The sequence below is a fragment of the Mastomys coucha genome, unplaced genomic scaffold, assembly GCF_008632895.1.
Source record: "Mastomys coucha isolate ucsf_1 unplaced genomic scaffold, UCSF_Mcou_1 pScaffold15, whole genome shotgun sequence".
In the NCBI taxonomy this organism is placed as follows: domain Eukaryota; kingdom Metazoa; phylum Chordata; class Mammalia; order Rodentia; family Muridae; genus Mastomys; species Mastomys coucha.
Window position 1 is genome coordinate 106,526,579 of NW_022196897.1, and position 20,180 is coordinate 106,546,758.

A 20,180-nucleotide genomic window follows, 5' to 3' on the forward strand; every position below is an offset into this window, starting at 1 on the left:
TGCGTGAAAGAAGACAACCTGAAGTGTTATTCCTCAGACACTCTTTTCTTCTTTGTACTATAGATACCAGGGTCTCTCATTGGCCTAGCTGGCCAGCAAGCTTCCAGGGATTCACCTGTCTTTCCCTCATGTTCACCATCTCTGGGATTTCAAGTGCACACCACCATTGTGGCTGGCTTTTTCACAGTTCTGACTATCTGAACTCATGCTTGCCAGGAGAGTATTTTACCAACTGAACCATCTCCACAGCCTTTCTTCTCTTTTACCATCTCCAAAGTGCGGGGTAAATGGAAGAAAAAGCAAGTATATCGGGCAAAAGAAAGAAAGAAAGAAAGAAAGAAAGAAAGAAAGAAAGAAAGAAAGAAAGAAAGAAAGAGAGAGAGAGAGAGAGAGAGAAAGAAAGGAAGAAAGGAAGAAAGGAAGAAAGAAAAGGAAAAGAAAAATCAAGTATAATTGGAGCCTAAACACAGACCTTCTCTCTGATGCACACAACAGAATGACTCAGGGTAAGACCGTAAGACCGGCTGTAGTGGTGGAGACTTTGAAGAATGGGGAATTGGGGGTAAGGCAAGAGGAGGGGAGGGGAGGAAGAGGAAAGGAGGGAGAGGAGGAGAGGGGAAGACAGAGAATATTAATTCAGTTCTGTACAGTAATTACACGGTCTCCTAAATTTATCCACTAGTCATATCACTAGTAGTTGGGAAGTCTTTCCTGGGTTTTACTCAGATCCTCCTTGCTGCAGTCTGAGCTCATTGCACTCAGCAAAGATGGAGACTAGCCAACTACTATCCTTGGAATAACTACTCTCCAGGGACTCAGGGCAGGAAGGTCATCCGGTCCTCTCTAATACTGCGCAGCCTGCTTGACCACGCCCAGAGCTCGGGGCAAGGACAGGGAAACCCAGGTTAGTAACCTAGACCCTGGGAGGCAGCGAAGGGGAAAAAAACTCATACAACGATAATAGCTAGATGGAGAGCACGATAGAAACTGAGACAGCGAAGGGCAAGATGGCTCCCCAAGGTTCGGAAGAAGCTGCGGAATTGCCTCCCACACTGTGTTCAACGCAGATGCAGCTCAACTAGATGTAGTTCTCGCGCGGAGGCCTTGGACTCCGCCCTCGGCTGGGTCCCGCAGAACCTTTACCCGGGTTCAAGTCGGAGGGGGTAACACTTGGTTAGGAAAACTGCAGGTGGATGACTGCAGCCACCACCCCACCGCCGCACAGCGACCGCCTCCCGGCCCCGCCCCTGCGGCTCTTCAGCCCCGCCCCCAGACAGGCAGTGACCAATGAACGGCTCCTGCCGCCGGCCTTTAAGAACAGCGCGCACTCTCCCCGCAGCGGACTCAGCCAGCCTAGCACTCCGCGGGAGTTTCCATGGCGACCGAGGCCGGGACCGCGCGGCCTGGCAGCGTTGCCATGGAGACAACTCCGGAGCTGGGGCTCCAGAGCCTGGGTGCACCGCCGGCTCAGAACCCCGCGGAGCCTCTTTGCGAGGCCGGTGCCGCGGTAGCGGCAGCGCGCTGGGACCTGCGGAAATACTCATTGCTCATCGTGATCGGCGACATCAGCACAGAGAGTCAGCTGAGGGCCGTGAGGGCCCACCTTGAACAAGGTGAGCCGCTCTCCTGGCTTTTACGCAGCACTCCATCCATGCCTCTCCGCCATCTGCATTCATCTCCCAATGCACATTTCTGTCTCTTCCATCTCTATGTGCACTTCCCGAAACCTGCGACCCTGTCACCTGCATCTTCCATGAATGTGCCTCTGTCCTCTCGAGCAGCCAACATTTTGCCTGCCCATCCTTTCTGCATACCCCATTCAGTTCCGCAGTCTCCCGGAGCAGGAGGAGCTCCGTGCAGACAGACCCTGGGGTCCCCCTGGTCACACCCCTTTCCCGAAGCGTCTGGACCACATATCCGAAAGTCCTTACCAGACCCTGAAAAGTCCGTGTCCCTACCTTATAGTTTCTTCTTTAGGGGAGGTTTTTGAACGCGGGGTACACATCTCAAATCTCTGAGTGCGGGCAGCCAAGTTGTGAGAGTGACCTTCGTGGCTGCAGCTCACCTCCCTCAGCCGTGCCTGTGGCGCAGTGCTGCGGAGCCACCTGCGGGTGGAAGCAGGGGATGGAGGTAAGGGAGGGGGCATAGGAGAATCTAGAATCTAATTTAGCAAGAGGGATCATTATGGAAACCTACAGAATATGGAAATAGACCCTTGGGTGTCACTTCTACCATAATTGTTTTGCCTTGAAAAACCAAACGAAAACTACAAGCTCACTTATTAGCAAACCCAGTCTAAACTCTGCTCTTTGCCCTCTGGTTCCCACAGAGGAAAAAAGTAGGCACTAGCTAAGGATTTCTTAGAGGCATCACCTCCATTACTTTTCCTCTCCCAGGAGTTTGACAGTGCTTTCTTCAGATGGCTTTGACTAGAACCCTCTTTTTTCTTTTTCTTTTTCTTTTACAGGAATTCTCTCCTGGAACATTGACTTATCATCCTTTGACTTGAACCAACAGTTGAGACTCTTCATTACCCGGCACCTAGCTCACTTCTCCTCAGAGGTCAAAGGTTAGGACTAGGGTTATTTGTCTCAGTCCTTTCGGTCCAGTGGCCAGGCCAGAACTGGCCTTGTGGGGGGGATTGGGTAGGCTAAAAGGGAGGGACTTTTGATGGCTCCACAGCTATCCACACATGCTATAGATAATGCCCAGTACATGCTGCAACCACATATGATGGTAGAGCATAATTTTGTCGGGAAGACCGTTGTTTGTACACAACAGTTGACAAGCACTAAGAAAGCGATCAAACCACTCGCAGGCAAAAGCTTTTCCTCTGTGTTCCCTTTCTGAATACCCCAGCTTCCCTGCATCTCTTTATAAACATCCCAGAGTGCCTCATTCACCTTCGCAGATCCTTATTTCTCACAGCCCACCTTCCAGGATTCGTTTGTTTCCTCTTGGCTTAGCCAGCAGATCTTCAGAACAGAGCAGAAGGCTGATCAGATCAGCACCCTGGGATCCAGGCTGGCACAAAGGTCTCCTAGACTTGTGAGGCTTGGTTCTGAGATCAGGTCTGATGGGTGGGAGAACTAGTCTAGAAATGTGAGGTAAGATCTTAATTAGCATTCTATAGCAGGTATCTATGGAGAGATTTTGAAAAGTCCTACGCCCTTGATAAAGGTGCTGGGCATCTGGTCATATTGTAAATGTTGACACACCAATCAATGTAACTTTCTTTAAAAAAAAAACAAAAACAAAAAACAAAAACAAACAAACAAAAAACAGGATCTCACTATAGAGTCCACATGTAGTCTAGGATGGCATCAAACTTGTTATCCTCCTGAGTGCTAGAATTGTAGGCATGCACCGCTGTACCTGCTTCCATGTAGTTTTATAGGATATGAATTCCATGTGCTCAATAGTCATGGTTACCAAGTAACAGACTTCACATGTCACTAACTCTCCACAGTCCAGTACAGCAGTCACCTTTCTGCCCCGCCAGTCTGGCCATTTCCTCATCAAAGAGTTTTCAAGAGCTGCTATGGAGAAGTTGGAGAAAATGAGGTTGACATGACCAAAGCTCTAATACACTGAGAATCTGTGCGGCGGGTTAGAAATCGTGAAGCTGGCATCTTCCTGGTGGGACTGGCTTCCTGAGAATGACCCATGTCATGACACCCTCCACTATTGCCTATGAACAAAAGTTTTCCCACTTGACATTCCTAGAAGCACGGCTGAATAGAGGGATGGCAGGGGGTTCGACTGATCTCCTCTTAGGAATTCACATTGGATTCTCTAACCTTGTCCTTCTGGTCATAGAGACTTTGAGTATTGTAAGAAATGAACGAAACAGTGGGGCAGTGGTGGCGCATGCCTTTAATCCCAGCACTTGGGAGGCAGAGGCAGGTGGATCTCTAAGTTCGAAGCCAGCCTGGTCTACAGAGTGAGTTCCAGGACAGTCAGAGCGATTCAGAGAAACCCTGTCTCAAAAAAAAAAAAAAAAAAGAAAGAAAAGAAAAAGAAAAAAGAAATGAATGAAACTCAAGGCAAAGTCCCTAGCTGTTCTTCGGGCTAAGATGAAGGGAATGCTTGGGAAGAGGTTTGCAGAGAGTCATATTCTCAGAAACAGGCATTGGAACAGAAACACCCGCTGATGTCCTCAATCAGTTTTGCTATCGTGTTCTCAAGAGGCTTGAGGCCATCCACTCAAGATGCTAATGTACTTTCAGCATACAGGTTTTGTTTTAGTTTAAGACATTGTCATGGTGGCCTCTGTCCCTGGAGAACAGTGGAGAGTTTCCTGGTGGTAAGGGGGCACAGAGCTTGAGGCAGCTCCACCCCTGCTAGCTTCTCTTGCAGCTGTCCCTGAGCACAGTCTGCCCAAAGCAGCTGCTGACACTGCCTCCTCCTTCAGACTCCTTTGAGTGAATAGGTTAAGGTAACCAAGAGCTGGGGTGAAATGAAGGAGGAGATACACTAAAGGTCTCATGGTTTGACCTTTTTGGCCTACTTCATGGGGTAGACCACTGTGGCCAGGATAATGAACAAAATATGTCTTACAATGATAGGAAGAGTGTGACTATTCTTAGGCCTGCCCCCTCTACATTTATAGTCCCATCCCCACACACATGGGGGGGGGACCTCGGAAAAGAAGGGACCCTCCGATAGTCAGTAGCCCAGCTCCTTCTAGTGGTCAAGTCTGGTAAAAAAAAATTTTTTTTTAAAAGGGTAGCTTTCATATTAATCATCTGCAGAGATTTGGGGCCTTCCTTTATGGCTTCCCCCCCCCCCCCAGATCCCTGAAGCTTCTAAGCGTTTTTAACATAACTTTAGAAAAACTTAGGATAACTGAAAACTGTACTTAAGGTCTGGGGTGCAGCCCACCTAACATGTAGAAGGCTCTAGATCCATAGTGGGGGGTAGGCAATGGGGGGGACACACACAGACACATCACTACTGAGACATCTGCTGTTGAGTTCCTATAGCAGGGAGGGAGGATTGACATTCTAAGACTAAAAAGTATGGGCTAGCCTATGTGTGGTGGCAGGCCCATAATCCCAGCACTTGGGAAGTAGAAGCATAGGATCATCCTTGGCTACTTGCTAGTCCATGACCAGTCTGAGCTACCCAAGACCCTGGAGAGCTAGAAGGAGGTGGGAGGGGTGGAGAGGAGTAGGCTAAGGAATTCCTTTGAGTCCTTCTGACTCTTTGTTACATTCATGTGCTCTGAGGATCCTGAATTGGAGGTTTACATTGTTATCTGAAATGGGAAGGCAGAGCGAGATGAGGAGAAGTTAAGCCTCATTCTGTAAGCATCTCCAGTTTGGGTTTTACCTGAGAACTTAGGGTACCCCGGTACTAGTCTGGACTGGGATTCTGATTTAGGGTAATTCTGAAACCCTCCACAACGAGAGAAAGATCATGTATATGCATTGCAAGGTTAGGATTCTAGGCAGAAGGAGGGACTTTTCCTTCAGATGAGGTCAGTCCTCATGGGTGGCACTGATAGACACACTCACTAGGTCAGAAAACAAGCTCTGAGATTAACTTATCATTTAGTGGCATGGTTCAGAGAGTGGCATCGGGTGTGAAATCAGGGGCTGCTCAGATTTCCCTCTCTTTTTTGGCTTCTCATCATTTCAGTGCATGAGAGAGGGATTAAGGGCTCACTGTCACAAATGGTCCCTTAGAGATGGGGAGGGAAGGAAAACCAACTGTGACCTGGAATCATGGCCAGGGTGTGCTGTGGGGGTGTATGGCTGAGAACGAGGGTGGGCTCTGATCTCAGTTGGAAGATGCTATTTTATTCTCAGTCCCAATGTCTACTAAAGGTGTGCCCCCACCCCAAACACTGAAAGAGATCCCTAAAAAGCAGAGAGGAGACAGGAGGCTGTAGGCAGGGTGAAATAAGAGCGATGACATTGCAGAAGGTACACTCCTTGATGCTCAGGACTGAGCTGGTTTAATGCATGTGTGTCTATGCCGGTGGCCTCTCCTATTCAAATGGGGATATGGCATGTTGCTACTTTGCATCCTGGATCCCAACAAGGGTTCTTCTCCCTCTGTTCCCCCTGTCCCCCAGAGTACTGGTGACTCAGCTACTTCTCTCCTCTGGCTGTAGCTAAAGTGGGGTGGGGGGGTGCTGAGAGCAGAGACTATTTTGGCTTCTCTGACCTTCAAAAGCAGCCTTTGGCAGCCTGGAGCTGGGGTGGGGCTGGGGCTGGCTAGTGAGTGGGCGAAGGAGCTGACCACACCCAGGGAGGGTTACTGAGGAGAGGACAGGATGTAAGGGTATGAAGCTCACGGGGCTCCAGCTCTCCAGATCTTTCCTTTAATCCTGGAGCACTTAGCTGAGGTGGAGGCCGAGGCTGAGCTGGAGGGCGCAAGGTCAATGTTCAAGATCAAGTAAGACACGGACACAGCTACAGGGAGAGGAGAGGAGGAGCGGTTGAGACCCCCAACAGCTTACAGAGTCATTATAAGATCATTTCTGACCCAAAGAGTACTTTATGTTAGACTGGTCTATAGTGAGAAAGCTTTGCTTGAGCCTGGGCTCCTAGTGATGACCCTTGGTCCTCGTTAACTTATTCAATGAAAGGGAGAAACCTCCCTTACCCTTCCATGGCTGCCTCCTGACAGCCCAGTACTCAGAAGCAACGAGTGTGGGTGCTCTTACAGCCATGCTGCATTAGCACAGACCTTCACGAAGCTCCCAGGGTCCCTGTGCCCCACCCCAGTGGGGGACTGCTCCAGAATTTCACACTACCCTCCAATCTAAAATGTCCTCCCCAGTTCCCCATTGCTGCGGTTCAGAACAGGGTCCAGCTTTCCATATCACTCACCACCCTCACTCTGCTCCCTTACATTTACGGCCCCCCAGTCTCTTTGTCTCCGGCTCTTGCAGTGACTGAAGGTCACTCTCTGGGTCCATCTGAGGGGAGAGGCAGCAGATGGTTTCTTAGAGGAAGGGGGAGGGCCCATGCGGCCCTTGCCTCCTATAGCTGGCTCTGTGCCCTGGTGTGTGGGGCTTTGGTCCTTTGGTTGATGCCGAGAGAGTATTCCTTTACTAAACAGGATTTGGGGAGAAGGTCCTGAGAGCTGCAGGAGGTCATCCCGGCTCTTTGAACTGATAGAGAACCCCTTAGCTCCTTCCCCTTCCCGGTAGCCAGGCGAGGTACCAGAACGTTGACACTGTGAAGGCCAGGAAACAGTTAAATCTCTAGTGCCTCGTCACGGACCAGCCCCTCTTCCCCGCCCTGGCACCGCCCTCCCCGTCAAGCAGCCCCCCCTCACTCCCACCCCAAGTGCCGCAGACTCTTCCCTGAAGCTGCCCGGCTAAGGCTAAGGCCGGAGCCGGTGCCTCCATGAGGGGCTCCCTCCCACACCCCAGGGTAAGAGCGTAATCGAAGGGCACGGCGTGGCAGAAGGACTGGGGGATGCTGTGATAAATAAGGAGCTGAGATGAGGTATCTGGTACCTTGTAAATCTGATGCATCTGGACCTGGGCTAGCCTGGCTGGAAGGCAGCCTGGAATGGAGGGAGAGAGGAGGTGAACATTACCGACTTAGGGTTCAGCCTGGATCCACAGCCAGTGGAACCAACAGGGGCTCTGACAGTCCACCTCTGGTGGTGGGGGTGGGGACCATCAGCTATAGAGAGGCAGCAAGAGAGGGTGGTGCCACTGGCTTTGCCTGGCACCCAGGGCACAGGAGGAATTTGGGGGCTGTGTCTTTAAGGAAAAACAGAAGAATCTGAGAGGAGGGGGCAATTTACCTACAGGGAGGGTCCTTGGGTTATCAGCTACTAGATTGTTCATCTGCTCTCTATTCTGGGGTGAGTGTGGCAGCGAGTTTTTGCCAAGTAAGGAAAGGGGTGACACTCTGGAAGAGAAAGGAGGAATGGGTCACTGAGACGTGGCATGTGCCTCCGTATAGTCTGACTGATTTGTTTTCGGCTCCCCACACCCCATTCCCTGTGGCCAGCTTGAGCCTGGGGCTTTAAGCCCCCCTTTGTGGCCTCTCTGAGGCCACTCAGGAGCTCGAGAGCTCTGGCTCTTCAGCAGCTGCCCTGCATTCTCCGTCCTGTCAACCCCATGGGTTCCCTGTCTCTGCCCCACCCTCACCTCATCTGTGCTTTCCTTCCCAAGATGGGGGCTCTTCAACAGAGAAGCCAGTTTCTTCTCCCTCTCTGTATGCACCCCCATCCCTACCCCCAACCCCCATGCAGAGGCAGCCAAGAAAATGACTTGTCATGCTGGGGTGGGGGGTGGGGGCGGAGCTGGAGGCTGAGCTCAGCGCGCGCACTCACACACACTCACACACTGCGGCAGACTGCAGCTGCCTGAGCGTCCCCCCCCCCTTCTGCCTCACTGCAGAGACACCTGCCCTCCTGCCCACTCAGCTTCACACCCGAAGCCCACCCCCGACCATAGCACTGGCTGTGGGAAGCGCTCCAATCTCTTAAGATAGCCTTCTGCAAAAATAAAGGGGGAAGAAAACGGCAGTTCCCTTCATTGGAAGAGCTGGGGGGGGGGCGGAGCAGAAAGGAGAAACCAGGCTTTCTCCCAGGATGAGGTGGAGATATAATGGACTAGCTCCCCAGGAGCGGGGCTGGGGTCTTGTGTCAGGACAGGAAGTGGCATCAAAGGTCGTGTGAGGCTACACCGTAGAGCTCCTGGAGTAGAACGGTGTTAGCTGGAGAGGACCTGTCTTTCTGTTCTGCCTAGATGGAAAGTGTGACCTTGTTTGTGATGGGGGAGTCCTGGCTCTCCTAATTCTGAACTACTTAGGACTGGCAAAGGATGGTGATAGCCCTCGCTGCTTAAGCCCTGCTCCCTGCTGCCTGTGCCAAAGTATCCCTCCATTCCCAAGTTCATAGAAGATGACCGACTCTTGGACTTCTCTTGGGCCCAACATGCCCTGCATAGGATTTGGGTCTCCTTCATTTTCCCCATAGCTGCATTTGCAGCCCTCTGCTGCCTGGTCCTTGGCATCTTCCTCTAAACAAAGGCCCTGGCCCCAGTCACCCTTGTCCTAGCCTCAAAAAGAAAAGGGACTTGGAGTCACAGAAGAGGGCTCCAGGAAACAGACTTTAAGCCTCCCCTCTCCAGTATCCTCCAGTATGCCTCTAAGGTTAACCCTACTGTGACTGCTACTGTGCTTGACGAGGAGGAGGAGGAGGAGGAGGAGGAGGAGGAGGAGGAGGAGGATGGGAAGGCAGGAGTCTGGAAGGTCAGGTCCATCCTTCTTTAGCATCTTTCTCACCCACCACGTTCTTTACTTTCACTGCTTAGTGCTTTGTGTGGGCCCGGAGAAAACCCCGGGGGAGAGGATCTGGGGTGTCATCTTTCCTCCCACCCCCAAGTCCTAAGTAATACCTTGACTCTCCTTCCTTGCCTCTTGGCTGTTGTTGGCGGTCCTGTTTTTTTGTTTGGTTTTTTGGAATAGAATTCTCTATGTGGCTTTGACTCTCCTGGAACTTAGCTGGCCTTGAATTTACAGAAACCCACCAGCCTTTGCTTCCCAATTAAAGGTGTACGCCACCATGTTCAATGCTCAACTTGCTATTGTTTTTATTTGTGCATGTGTGTGTGTGTGTGTGTGTGTGTGTGTGTGTGTGTATAGGTAGGTCAAAGGACACCTTGCAGGAGTCAGTTCTCTTCGTGCCTCCGGTCCCAGGATGCTTGGCAGAGAGCATCGCTCGCCCTGTTTCTTGTTTTGAACCAACCCAACCCCTTACTTTCTGTATTCGAAGGCTGAGGCTAGGAACGGATCACAGGGATGATGAGTTCTGCAATGAGCTAGGTGTCCCTAGAGCCTGGGCACTTGAGGGAGATATAGGAGAGGGAGCTGTGAAATACTTGGGATCGCTGTAGTGTGCACGACTCTGAGCAAAGGTTTGGCAGAGTCAGAAAACGAAAGAGCCAAGTTGGAATCCTCTGCCCACTCCAAGAAACCAGTGACCACCTATCTCCATAATCTTCTAGAGCAGGCATTCGGTCCTTGGAGAGGGGACTTGGGGCGCAAGGGTGGGCAATCCGTACAGACAGAAGCTCCTGTCTCCTCCCTACTGGCCAAGGGCAAAGGCAGAGAAAGCTCATCCCAAAGTAATGACCGTCATCCCAGGAGCCCTCCTTCCAGCCGAGTCCCTCCCCCACCGCTAGTCCCCAGGCAGCACCAGGAACTTAGTGCTCCAGAGGGACAAAAAGCTTCTTGTCAACAGGGCAGTCTGGGGCTGAAGTTCTAGGCAAAGGGGTGGGGACTGTGCGGCGGAGGGTGTGGCAGATGGAGGGAAGGGAGAAGTCCGCTGCTGTGGGGGAGGGGAGGGAGAAACCCTCACAGGGAAGGATGGAGGAGGCACTTCCCAGGCCGTCCTTAGTGGCGTCCTAGATGGCAGTGTCCGAAGTTAGCCCAAACTCCGTTTCCCCTGTACCCCACTTTCTGGTCATTTGTTTTCCTTTCCTGCCCCTCCCCCCACCTCACCCCCGACCAATACTTCTCATTTTAAGTCAATACCTACTGATTTCAGTACAAATGCCTACATCTCTCCCTCAGGCCAGAGGACCCTCTGCCACCAGAGTGAGATCCTCGAGACCATCGTCCTAGTCAACCCCAGTGCAGACAGTATCAGCTCTGAGGTAAGGCCAGTGCCAACGCTCGGGCTGCTCTCTGAGCTGACTTGTAATCCTCAGCCCCACTCTGGGGAATATGGAGTGTGGAACATGTCCTTGTATCACTGGAGGGAGCGGGGCAGGGATTTTCAGTGCCTTTCCCTCTGGGGTGCCCCATAACTGTGCCCTCTCTGCCTTCCATTTCAGGTTCACCACCTTCTTAGTAGCCCCTCAGCTCACAAGCTCCTGATCTTGAGTGGACAAACTTTAGAACCTGAGGGAGACCTTATCCTACAGAGTGGTACCTACTCGTATCAAAACTTCGCCCAGATCCTTCACAAACCTGAGGTGAGTTCCCTGCTCCATGTCGTGTCCTGGAAGAAGGGGGAAGGGGGCAGGATTTAAGCTGTGGGGAGAAAGTCAAGGGAGGGGAAGTCATATAAAAACTGAGTATCAGGAACCTGGACAGGAGGTAGGCATTTTACCTCAGAGAAAGGTAAAGAATAGGGGGCTGAATCTGAGTCAGACTAAGATAACCCCAATGATTTGATCAGCTTCTCTCTCCTATTCCTCTAGATTGCCCAGTTGCTTAGCAATAGAGATCCTGGGATCCAGGCCTTCCTCACTGTTTCCTGCTTAGGGGAGGGTGACTGGAGCCACCTAGGAGTGTCTAGTTCCCAAGAGACCTTGCGCCTCCGGCTAAATCCCGAGCCTGTGCTACCCACCATGGATGGCGTGGCTGAGTTCTCCGAGTATGTCTCTGAGACTGTGGATGTACCATCCCCCTTTGACCTGCTTGAACCCCCCACCTCAGGAGGCTTCCTCAAGCTCTCCAAGCCTTGCTGCTACATCTTCCCTGGTGGCCGTGGGGACTCTGCTCTCTTTGCTGTCAATGGCTTTAACATCCTGGTAGACGGTGGTTCAGATCGCAAGTCCTGCTTCTGGAAGCTGGTGCGGCACTTGGACCGCATCGACTCGGTGCTGCTCACGCACATTGGGGCCGACAATCTGCCAGGCATCAACGGGCTCCTGCAGCGCAAGGTGGCAGAGCTAGAGGAGGAGCAGTCTCAGGGCTCCAGCAGCTACAGCGACTGGGTGAAGAACCTCATCTCCCCAGAGCTTGGAGTTGTGTTCTTCAATGTGCCTGAAAAACTCCGGCTGCCTGATGCCTCCCGCAAGGCCAAGCGCAGCATTGAGGAGGCCTGTCTCACCCTTCAGCACCTAAACCGCCTAGGCATCCAAGCTGAGCCTCTGTATCGTGTGGTCAGCAACACCATCGAGCCGCTGACCCTCTTCCACAAGATGGGTGTGGGTAGGCTGGACATGTATGTCCTCAACCCTGTCAAGGACAGTAAGGAGATGCAATTCCTCATGCAGAAGTGGGCAGGCAATAGTAAAGCCAAAACAGGCATTGTACTGGCCAATGGGAAGGAGGCGGAGATCTCTGTCCCCTACCTGACCTCCATCACTGCTCTGGTGGTATGGCTCCCAGCCAACCCTACTGAGAAGATTGTGCGTGTGCTTTTCCCAGGAAATGCTCCCCAGAACAAGATCTTGGAGGGCCTGGAAAAGCTGCGGCACCTGGACTTCCTGCGCTACCCTGTGGTCACACAGAAGGACCTGGCTGCTGGGGCTGTGCCTGCCAACCTGAAACCTAGCAAAATCAAACATCGGGCTGACAGCAAGGAGAGCCTCAAAGCTGCTCCGAAGACAGCAGTGAGCAAGCTGGCCAGACGGGAGGAAGTGTTAGAAGAGGGAGCCAAGGAGGCCCGCTCAGAGCTGGCCAAGGAGTTAGCCAAAACAGAAAAGAAAGCAAAAGAACCGTCCGAGAAGCCCCCAGAAAAACCCTCCAAGCCAGAGAGGGCGAGGACAGAGTCCAGCGAAGCACTCAAGGCCGAGAAGCGGAAGCTGATCAAGGATAAAGTGGGCAAGAAGCACCTGAAGGAAAAGATTTCAAAGCTGGAGGAGAAAAGGGACAAGGAGAAAAAGGAGATCAAGAAGGAAAGGAAGGAACTCAAGAAGGACGAAGGAAGGAAGGAAGACAAAAAGGATGCTAAGAAGGACGAAAAGAGGAAAGATGCCAAGCCAGAAGTGAAGAAATTCTCTAAACCGGATCTGAAACCTTTTACCCCTGAGGTCCGCAAGACCCTCTACAAAGCCAAGACCCCTGGAAGGATCAAGGTGGACAAAGGCCGAGCTGCCCGTGGAGAAAAAGAGTTGTCTTCTGAGCCCAGGACGCCCCCAGCCCAGAAGGGGGCTGCACCACCTCCTGCTGTCAGTGGGCACAGGGAGTTGGCCTTGTCCTCGCCAGAGGACCTCACACAGGACTTTGAGGAGTTGAAGCGTGAGGAGAGAGGTTTGTTGGCTGAACAGAGGGACATGGGGCTGGGCGAGAAGCCACTCCCTGCAGATGCCACAGAGCAGGGATGCCCAAGCACAGCCATCCAGGTGACCCAACCCTCTGCTTCAGTGTTGGAGCAAGAACATGTGGAAAGGAAGAAAGAGGTTGTCCCAGACTTTCCCGAGGATACAGGGAGCAAGAACAGAGGCCCAGACTCAGGGACTGAGGTAGAGAAAGAGAAAGAAACCTGGGAGGAAGGGAAGCAGAGAGAAGCAGAAATGACCCCAGAGACCCCTACGGCCAGGGAGGAGAGCGAACCTGAGGTAAAGGAGGATGTGATAGAAAAGGCTGAGTTAGAGGAAATGGAGGAGGTTCATCCTTCAGATGAGGAAGAGGAAGAGACAAAGGCTGAGAGTTTTTATCAAAAACACATGCAGGAAGCCTTAAAGGTAATCCCAAAAAGCAGAGAGGCTCTTGGTGGCCGGGAAGTGGGATTCCAGGGCAAGGCGCCTGAGAAGGAGACAGCATCATTCCTAAGCAGCTTGGCCACACCTGCGGGAGCCACAGAGCACGTCTCTTACATTCAGGATGAGACAATCCCTGGCTACTCAGAGACTGAGCAGACTATTTCAGATGAGGAGATCCACGATGAGCCAGACGAACGCCCAGCCCCGCCCAGATTCCCCACGAGTACCTATGACCTTTCTGGTCCTGAAGGTCCTGGCCCCTTTGAAGCCAGCCAGTCTGCAGAGAGTGCCGTTCCAGCCACCTCGAACAAAACTTACGGGGCACCTGAGACTGAACTCACCTACCCTCCCAACATGGTCGCTGCCCCTCTGGCTGAAGAGGAACATGTGTCCTCAGCCACGTCCATCACGGAGTGTGACAAACTCTCTTCCTTTGCCACATCGGTGGCTGAGGACCAATCTGTGGCTTCACTCACAGCTCCCCAGACTGAGGAGACAGGCAAAAGCTCCCTGTTGCTCGACACTGTTACAAGTATCCCCTCTTCCCGCACTGAAGCCACTCAGGGCTTGGACTATGTGCCATCAGCAGGCACCATCTCACCCACCTCGTCCCTGGAAGAAGACAAGGGCTTCAAGTCACCACCCTGTGAGGAGTTCTCTGTGACTGGGGAGTCTGAGAAGAAAGGAGAAGCTGTGGGGAGATGCTTGATGGGGGAGAAGGCTGTGGGAAAGGAAGAGGAAAACGTAACAGCGTCTGAGAAACTGTCCAGTCAGTATGCTGCCGTGGTTGGTGGTCCTGGACATGCCCTACATCACGGAGAACCAGCTCTCGGAGAAGTGGAGGAGCGGTGCCTCAGCCCGGATGACAGCACCGTGAAGATGGCATCTCCTCCACCATCTGGCCCACCCAGTGCTGCCCACACCCCCTTTCATCAGTCCCCGGTGGAAGAAAAGTCCGAGCCCCAAGACTTTCAAGAAGATTCCTGGACAGACACAAGGCATACTCCAGGTGTGAGCAAGGAAGGTCCTGAAGAGCAGACAGTTAAGCCAGGGTCTGAGGAGGGCATATCAGAAGAGGGGAAAGTACCTCTTTCCAGGAGCCCCCCAGCCCAGGGCACACCTGTGAGCACTGTTGGGGGTCAGACTGGCTGTACTATTCAACTGTTGCCAGAACAAGACAAAGCACTAGTGTTTGAGACTGGAGGGGCAGGTTCAGTTCCGGGAGCAGGAAGCCTTCCTGGAGAAGTGAGGGCACCACTTGGAGAGCCTGCTGAACCTCAGAAAGACGAGGTACTTCGGTTTACTGATCAGAGCCTTTCCCCTGAAGATGCAGAGTCCCTGTCTGTCCTCAGTGTGGTCTCCCCAGACACTGCCAAACAAGAGGCCACCCCCAGGTCTCCCTGTAGCCTGAAAGAGCAGCAGCTACACAAAGACCTTTGGCCAATGGTGTCCCCAGAAGACACCCAGTCACTTTCTTTCTCAGAAGAGAGTCCTAGCAAGGAGACCTCTCTGGATATCTCTTCTAAGCAGCTCTCTCCAGAAAGCCTTGGTGCCCTCCAGTTTGGAGAATTAAGCCTAGGAAAGGAAGAAAGGGGGCCTCTGATGAAGGTGGAAGACAACTCTTGCCACCTAGCTTCTGTGTCTATTCCAGAGCCCCACATGGCCACAGTGTCACCTCCTACAGATGGGACTGCTGAAGAGGCAGATCTCACAGATGAGAGCCCTGCTGGAAATTTACCTGGCAGCTCTTTCTCTCACTCTGCACTGTCAGGCGATAGGAAACACTCACCTGAGGAGATCACAGGCCCCGGTGGACACTTTATGACATCCGATAGCTCCCTCACCAAGAGTCCTGAGTCTTTGTCAAGCCCCGCCATGGAGGACCTTGCCATAGAGTGGGAAGGTAAAGCTCCAGGGTTGAAAGACAGAGCCACGGAGCTGAGGGAGAAGGAGCTAAAGAGTGAAACCCTACAGCAGAAGGAGCAGACTATGCCGGAGAAGGCTGCTGTTGTCGAGCAGGAGTCCGTCATACATCAGAAAGATGAGGCTCTAGGTGAAGAGAACAAGCCCGGAGGACAGCAGGATAAGACTTCAGAACAGAAAGGCAGAGACCTGGACAAAAAAGATGCGGCTGTAGAGCTGGACCAGGGCCCAGAACTCAAAGACAAAGACTTAGATCAGGAGGACCAGGGCCTAGCAGAGAAGGACAAGGCTTCAGAACAAAGGGACACAACCCTTCAACAGACCCAAGCCACTGAACCAAGAGCCAGAGTGCAAGAACACAGAGGTTTAGAACAAAAGGATGAGCATTTAGAGCTGAGAGATAAGACTCCTGAAGAGAAAGATAGAGTGTTAGTACAGGAAGACAGGACTCCAGAACACAGCATGCCCAAACCAACCCAGACAGACAGAGCTCCAGAACACAGAAGCAGGGCTGATAAAGAACAGAAGGATGAGGCCTCAGAAGAGAAAGAACCGGTTTTAGAACAAAAAGACTGGGTTGCCTTGGACCAAGACAGCAGGGCTGCTGAACAGAAAGATGGGACCCTAAAAGAGGACAAAACTCAGGGGCAGAAGAGCTCTTTCCTGGAAGATAAAACCACAACACCAAAAGAGATGGTCCTTGACCAAAAGTCTCCAGAAAAGGCCAAGGGTGTGGAGCAGCAGGATGGAGCTGTCCTGGAGAAGACCAGAGCTTTGGGACTGGAAGAAAGGCCAGCAGAGGAGGGCAAGGCTCGAGAGCAGGAAGAGAAATACTGGAAGGAGCAGGATGTGGTCCAGGGATGGCGAGAAACATCTCCAATGAGAGGAGAGCCGGTGGGAGGCCAGAAAGAGCCTGTTCCAGCCTGGGAGGGCAAGTCTCCTGAGCAAGAAGTCAGGTATTGGAGGGACAGAGATATAACCTTACAGCAGGATGCATACTGGAGGGAGCTAAGCTGTGAGAGGAAGGTCTGGTTCCCCCATGAGCTAGATGGCCAAGGAGCCCGTCCACGGTACTCTGAGGAACGTGAAAGTACTTTTCTTGATGAGGGGCCAGATGAACAAGAAATAACCCCACTGCAGCATACTCCCCGGAGTCCCTGGGCCTCGGATTTCAAGGATTTCCAGGAGCCCCTTCCACAGAAGGGGCTGGAAGTAGAGCGCTGGCTTGCTGAGTCGCCAGTTGGCCTGCCACCAGAGGAAGAGGACAAACTGACTCACTCTCCCTTTGAGATCATCTGCCCTCCAGCATCTCCACCCGAGATGACTGGACAGAGAGTTCCCTCAGCTCCAGGACAAGAGAGCCCTGTCCCCGACACTAAGTCCACACCACCCACAAGGAATGAACCCACCACCCCATCATGGCTAGCTGAGATCCCACCATGGGTACCTAAGGACAGGCCCCTGCCTCCTGCACCCCTCTCTCCAGCTCCAGCTCCCCCAACACCTGCCCCAGAACCACATGCTCCTGTGCCCTTCTCCTGGGGCATGGCTGAATATGACAGTGTGGTGGCTGCGGTGCAGGAGGGGGCAGCTGAGTTGGAAGGTGGCCCTTACTCCCCCCTGGGGAAGGACTATCGCAAAGCTGAAGGGGAAAGGGAAGGAGAGGGTGGGGCTGGGGCTCCTGACAGCAGCTCCTTCAGTTCAAAGGTCCCAGAGGCTATGGAGAGCCACACCGCCAGGGATTCTGAGCAGACTGAGCCAGAGCAGAGAGAGCCCACACCCTATCCAGATGAGAGAAGCTTTCAGTATGCAGACATCTATGAACAGATGATGCTTACTGGGCTGGGCCCTGCTTGCCCCACCAGAGAGCCTCCACTGGGGGCATCCGGGGACTGGCCCTCACACCTCTCAACCAAGGAGGAGGCTGCTGGCCGCAATAAGTCTGCAGAGAAGGAGACTTCGTCCCCCGTCTCACCCCCAAACCTCCAATCTGATACCCCAACGTTTAGCTATGCAGCTCTGGCAGGACCCACTGTACCTCCCAGGCAAGAACCCGAGCCAGGGCCCAAAGTGGAGCCCAGCTTTTCCCCTCCCGCAGTGCCCCCTCGTGCCCCTATCTCTCTGAGCAAAGACCCGAGTCCCCCTCTTAATGGAAGCACTATGAGATGTAGCCCAGACAGGAAGACCCCATCCCCAAAGGAATCGGGCCGAGGTCCCTGGGATGATGGTACTGATGACTCAGACCTGGAGAAGGGAGCTCGGGAACAGCCTGAGAAAGAGACCCAGCCCCCAAGTCCCCACCATCCCATGCTCGCGGGCCACCCTTCACTGTGGTCTGCAACTGAGGCCCACAGCAGCCTTTCCTCAGACTCACACCTGGGACCTGTCCGACCAAGTCTGGATTTCCCTGCTTCAGCCTTTGGCTTCTCCTCCTTGCAGCCTGCGCCCCCTCAGCTGCCCTCTCCGGCTGAACCCCGCTCCGCACCCTGCGGCTCACTTGCCTTCTCTGGGGACCGAGCTCTGGCCCTGGTTCCGGGAACTCCAACCAGAACCCGACATGATGAGTATCTGGAAGTGACCAAGGCACCCAGCCTGGATTCCTCACTGCCCCAACTCCCATCACCCAGCTCTCCTGGGGCCCCTCTTCTCTCCAATCTGCCCAGACCTGCCTCACCAGTCTTGTCTGAAGGGTCCTCTTCTGAGGCTACCACGCCTGTGATTTCAAGTGTAGCTGAACGCTTCCCTCCAGGTCTAGAGGCAGCTGAACGGAGTGCTGGAGACTTGGGCTCGGGAAAAGAGCCAGATGCCCACAGCCTCTGGGACCTCACTCCTCTGAGCCCAGCCCCCTTAGCTTCACTGGACTTGGCCCCAGCTCCAGCTCCAGCTCCAGTTCCAGCTCCAAGCCTGCCTGGAGACTTGGGTGATGGTACCCTGCCCTGCCGCCTGGAGTGCTCACGGGAACTCACCAAGAAGCCAAGTCCCTTCCCGAGCACCTCTGGAGATCATGAAGCCAACGGCCCAGGAGAAACCAGCCTTAATCCCCCAGGGTTTGCCACAGCCATCACGGCAGAAAAAGAAGAGGCTGAAGCCGGTCACGCTTGGGAACGAGGGTCCTGGCCCGAGGGAGCCGAGAGGAGCTCCCGGCCGGATACACTTCTCTCATCTGAGCAGCCTCTGCGTCCTGGTCCTGGGAAGAGCTCCGAGGGCCCACCCTGCAGTCTTTCTTCTGAAGTCGAGGCTGGACCTCAGGGATGTGCTACAGACCCCCGCCTCCACTGCGGGGAGCTTTCCCCCTCATTCCTGAACCCTCCTCTGCCCCCATCCACAGATGACAGTGACCTGTCAACGGAAGAAGCTCGGCTGGCAGGAAAAGGAGGGCGGCGCCGGGCTGGGAGGCCAGGGGCCACGGGAGGTCCATGCCCTATGGCTGATGAGACACCCCCCACATCAGCCAGCGACTCAGGCTCCTCACAGTCAGATTCTGATGTCCCACCAGAAACTGAGGAGTGTCCATCCATCACAGCTGAGGCAGCCCTTGACTCAGACGAAGATGGGGACTTCTTGCCTGTGGACAAAGCTGGGGGAGTTAGTGGAACTCATCACCCCAGACCTGGCCATGACCCACCCCCGGCCCCCCTACCAGATCCTCGCCCACCCCCTCCCCGACCGGATGTTTGCATGGCTGACCCCGAGGGGCTCAGCTCAGAGTCTGGAAGGGTTGAGAGACTACGAGAAAAGGTGCAGGGGCGACCTGGGCGTAGGGCCCCTGGTAGGGCCAAGCCTGCATCTCCTGCTCGGCGTCTGGATATTCGGGGAAAACGGTCACCTACTCCAGGCAAAGGGCCTGTAGATCGAATATCCCGGACCCTACCCCGACCACGAAGCACTCCAAGCCAGGTCACCTCAGCCGAAGAAAAGGATGGTCACAGCCCCATGTCCAAAGGCTTAGTCAATGGCCTCAAGGCAGGATCCAGTGAGTATATCAGGAAAGTGGGAGATACTGTGGATTGGGGCAGGCGTGCGCTAGCTCAGAGCTCCAGCTGTTCAAGCAAGTGGGGAGGTGACCAAGTTTTGTTTGTTTTTTTGTTTTTACCATGCATTCCGCTTGTCTCTACAGCAGCCTTGGGCTCCAAGGGTGGTTCTGGCCCTCCTGTATATGTGGATCTTGCCTATATCCCAAATCACTGCAGCGGCAAGACTGCGGATCAGGATTTCTTTCGCCGAGTGCGTGCATCCTACTATGTAGTGAGTGGGAATGACCCTGCCAATGGCGAGCCAAGCCGGGCTGTGCTGGATGCCCTGCTGGAAGGCAAGGCCCAGTGGGGGGAGAACCTTCAGGTGAGTAGCAAGAGACACAAAGTTAGAATCTGGTCCACGCTCTGTCAGAGGCCACAGTAGGACACAGCCCCTATTCATAAAAGGACAAGGTCCTTTGTGTGGGGTAGGAGGATTGTTTGAGACCTTCAGTTTCCCTCCCCCCTCATCTGTTTTTCCTCCAGATTCTCACCTCAGGCATGTTTTCTTCCTCTTAGGTGACTCTGATTCCCACTCACGACACTGAGGTGACTCGAGAATGGTATCAGCAGACGCATGAGCAACAGCAGCAACTGAACGTCCTGGTCCTAGCTAGCAGCAGCACTGTGGTGATGCAGGACGAGTCCTTCCCAGCCTGCAAGATTGAGTTCTGAATGACCCGCACTCCCGTCCCCAAGGATCCACTCCTACAGATCATTTAGAGAATGGCTACTGCTGAATCCTCTGGGGTTGAGGGAAGTGGAGCTGGGCAGGGGCCATGTCATATTATTAGGACTTGGGCTAAGTGGGAGGTCCTGTCCTTCCC

At 53.5% G+C, this 20,180-nt stretch overlaps 1 protein-coding gene and 1 long non-coding RNA gene across 4 annotated transcripts; one reads left to right on the top strand and one right to left on the bottom strand.

Moving 5' to 3' along the window:
- The first annotated feature begins 1,353 nt into the window (after positions 1–1,353).
- On the top strand, positions 1,354–20,174 carry Map1a (microtubule associated protein 1A). Of its 3 annotated transcripts, none has more exons than XM_031371635.1 (7): positions 1,354–1,613; positions 2,468–2,569; positions 10,554–10,636; positions 10,817–10,957; positions 11,186–19,313; positions 19,458–19,678; positions 19,873–20,174. In XM_031371635.1, exons 1-7 carry the CDS (start codon positions 1,376–1,378, stop codon positions 20,026–20,028), a joined length of 9,069 nt encoding a protein of 3,022 aa, XP_031227495.1. In that variant the 5' UTR covers positions 1,354–1,375; the 3' UTR covers positions 20,029–20,174. The 3 variants fall into 3 exon arrangements, with proteins under 3 accessions (XP_031227495.1, XP_031227496.1, XP_031227497.1); XM_031371636.1 differs by having other exon boundaries at positions 19,461–19,678; XM_031371637.1 differs by lacking the exons at positions 1,354–1,613; positions 2,468–2,569 and adding an exon at positions 7,260–7,391.
- LOC116090790 lies at positions 5,539–7,651 on the bottom strand. The gene is made up of 2 exons (XR_004118820.1): positions 6,865–7,651; positions 5,539–6,422 (listed from the first exon to the last, which is right to left on the bottom strand). It is a non-coding gene; the product is annotated as an uncharacterized LOC116090790 (long non-coding RNA).
- Positions 20,175–20,180: the final 6 nt, after the last annotated feature.

Bases quoted from the DNA above. Each gene is read 5' to 3' on its own strand.
- Map1a (XM_031371635.1), top strand. From the start codon at position 1,376: ATGGCGACCGAGGCCGGGACCGCGCGGCCTGGCAGCGTTGCCATGGAG. The intron at 1,614-2,467 runs GTGAGCCGCTCT...TTTCTTTTACAG, and splicing joins GAGGGCCCACCTTGAACAAG to GAATTCTCTCCTGGAACATT. The intron at 19,314-19,457 runs GTGAGTATATCA...TTGTCTCTACAG, and splicing joins TGGCCTCAAGGCAGGATCCA to CAGCCTTGGGCTCCAAGGGT.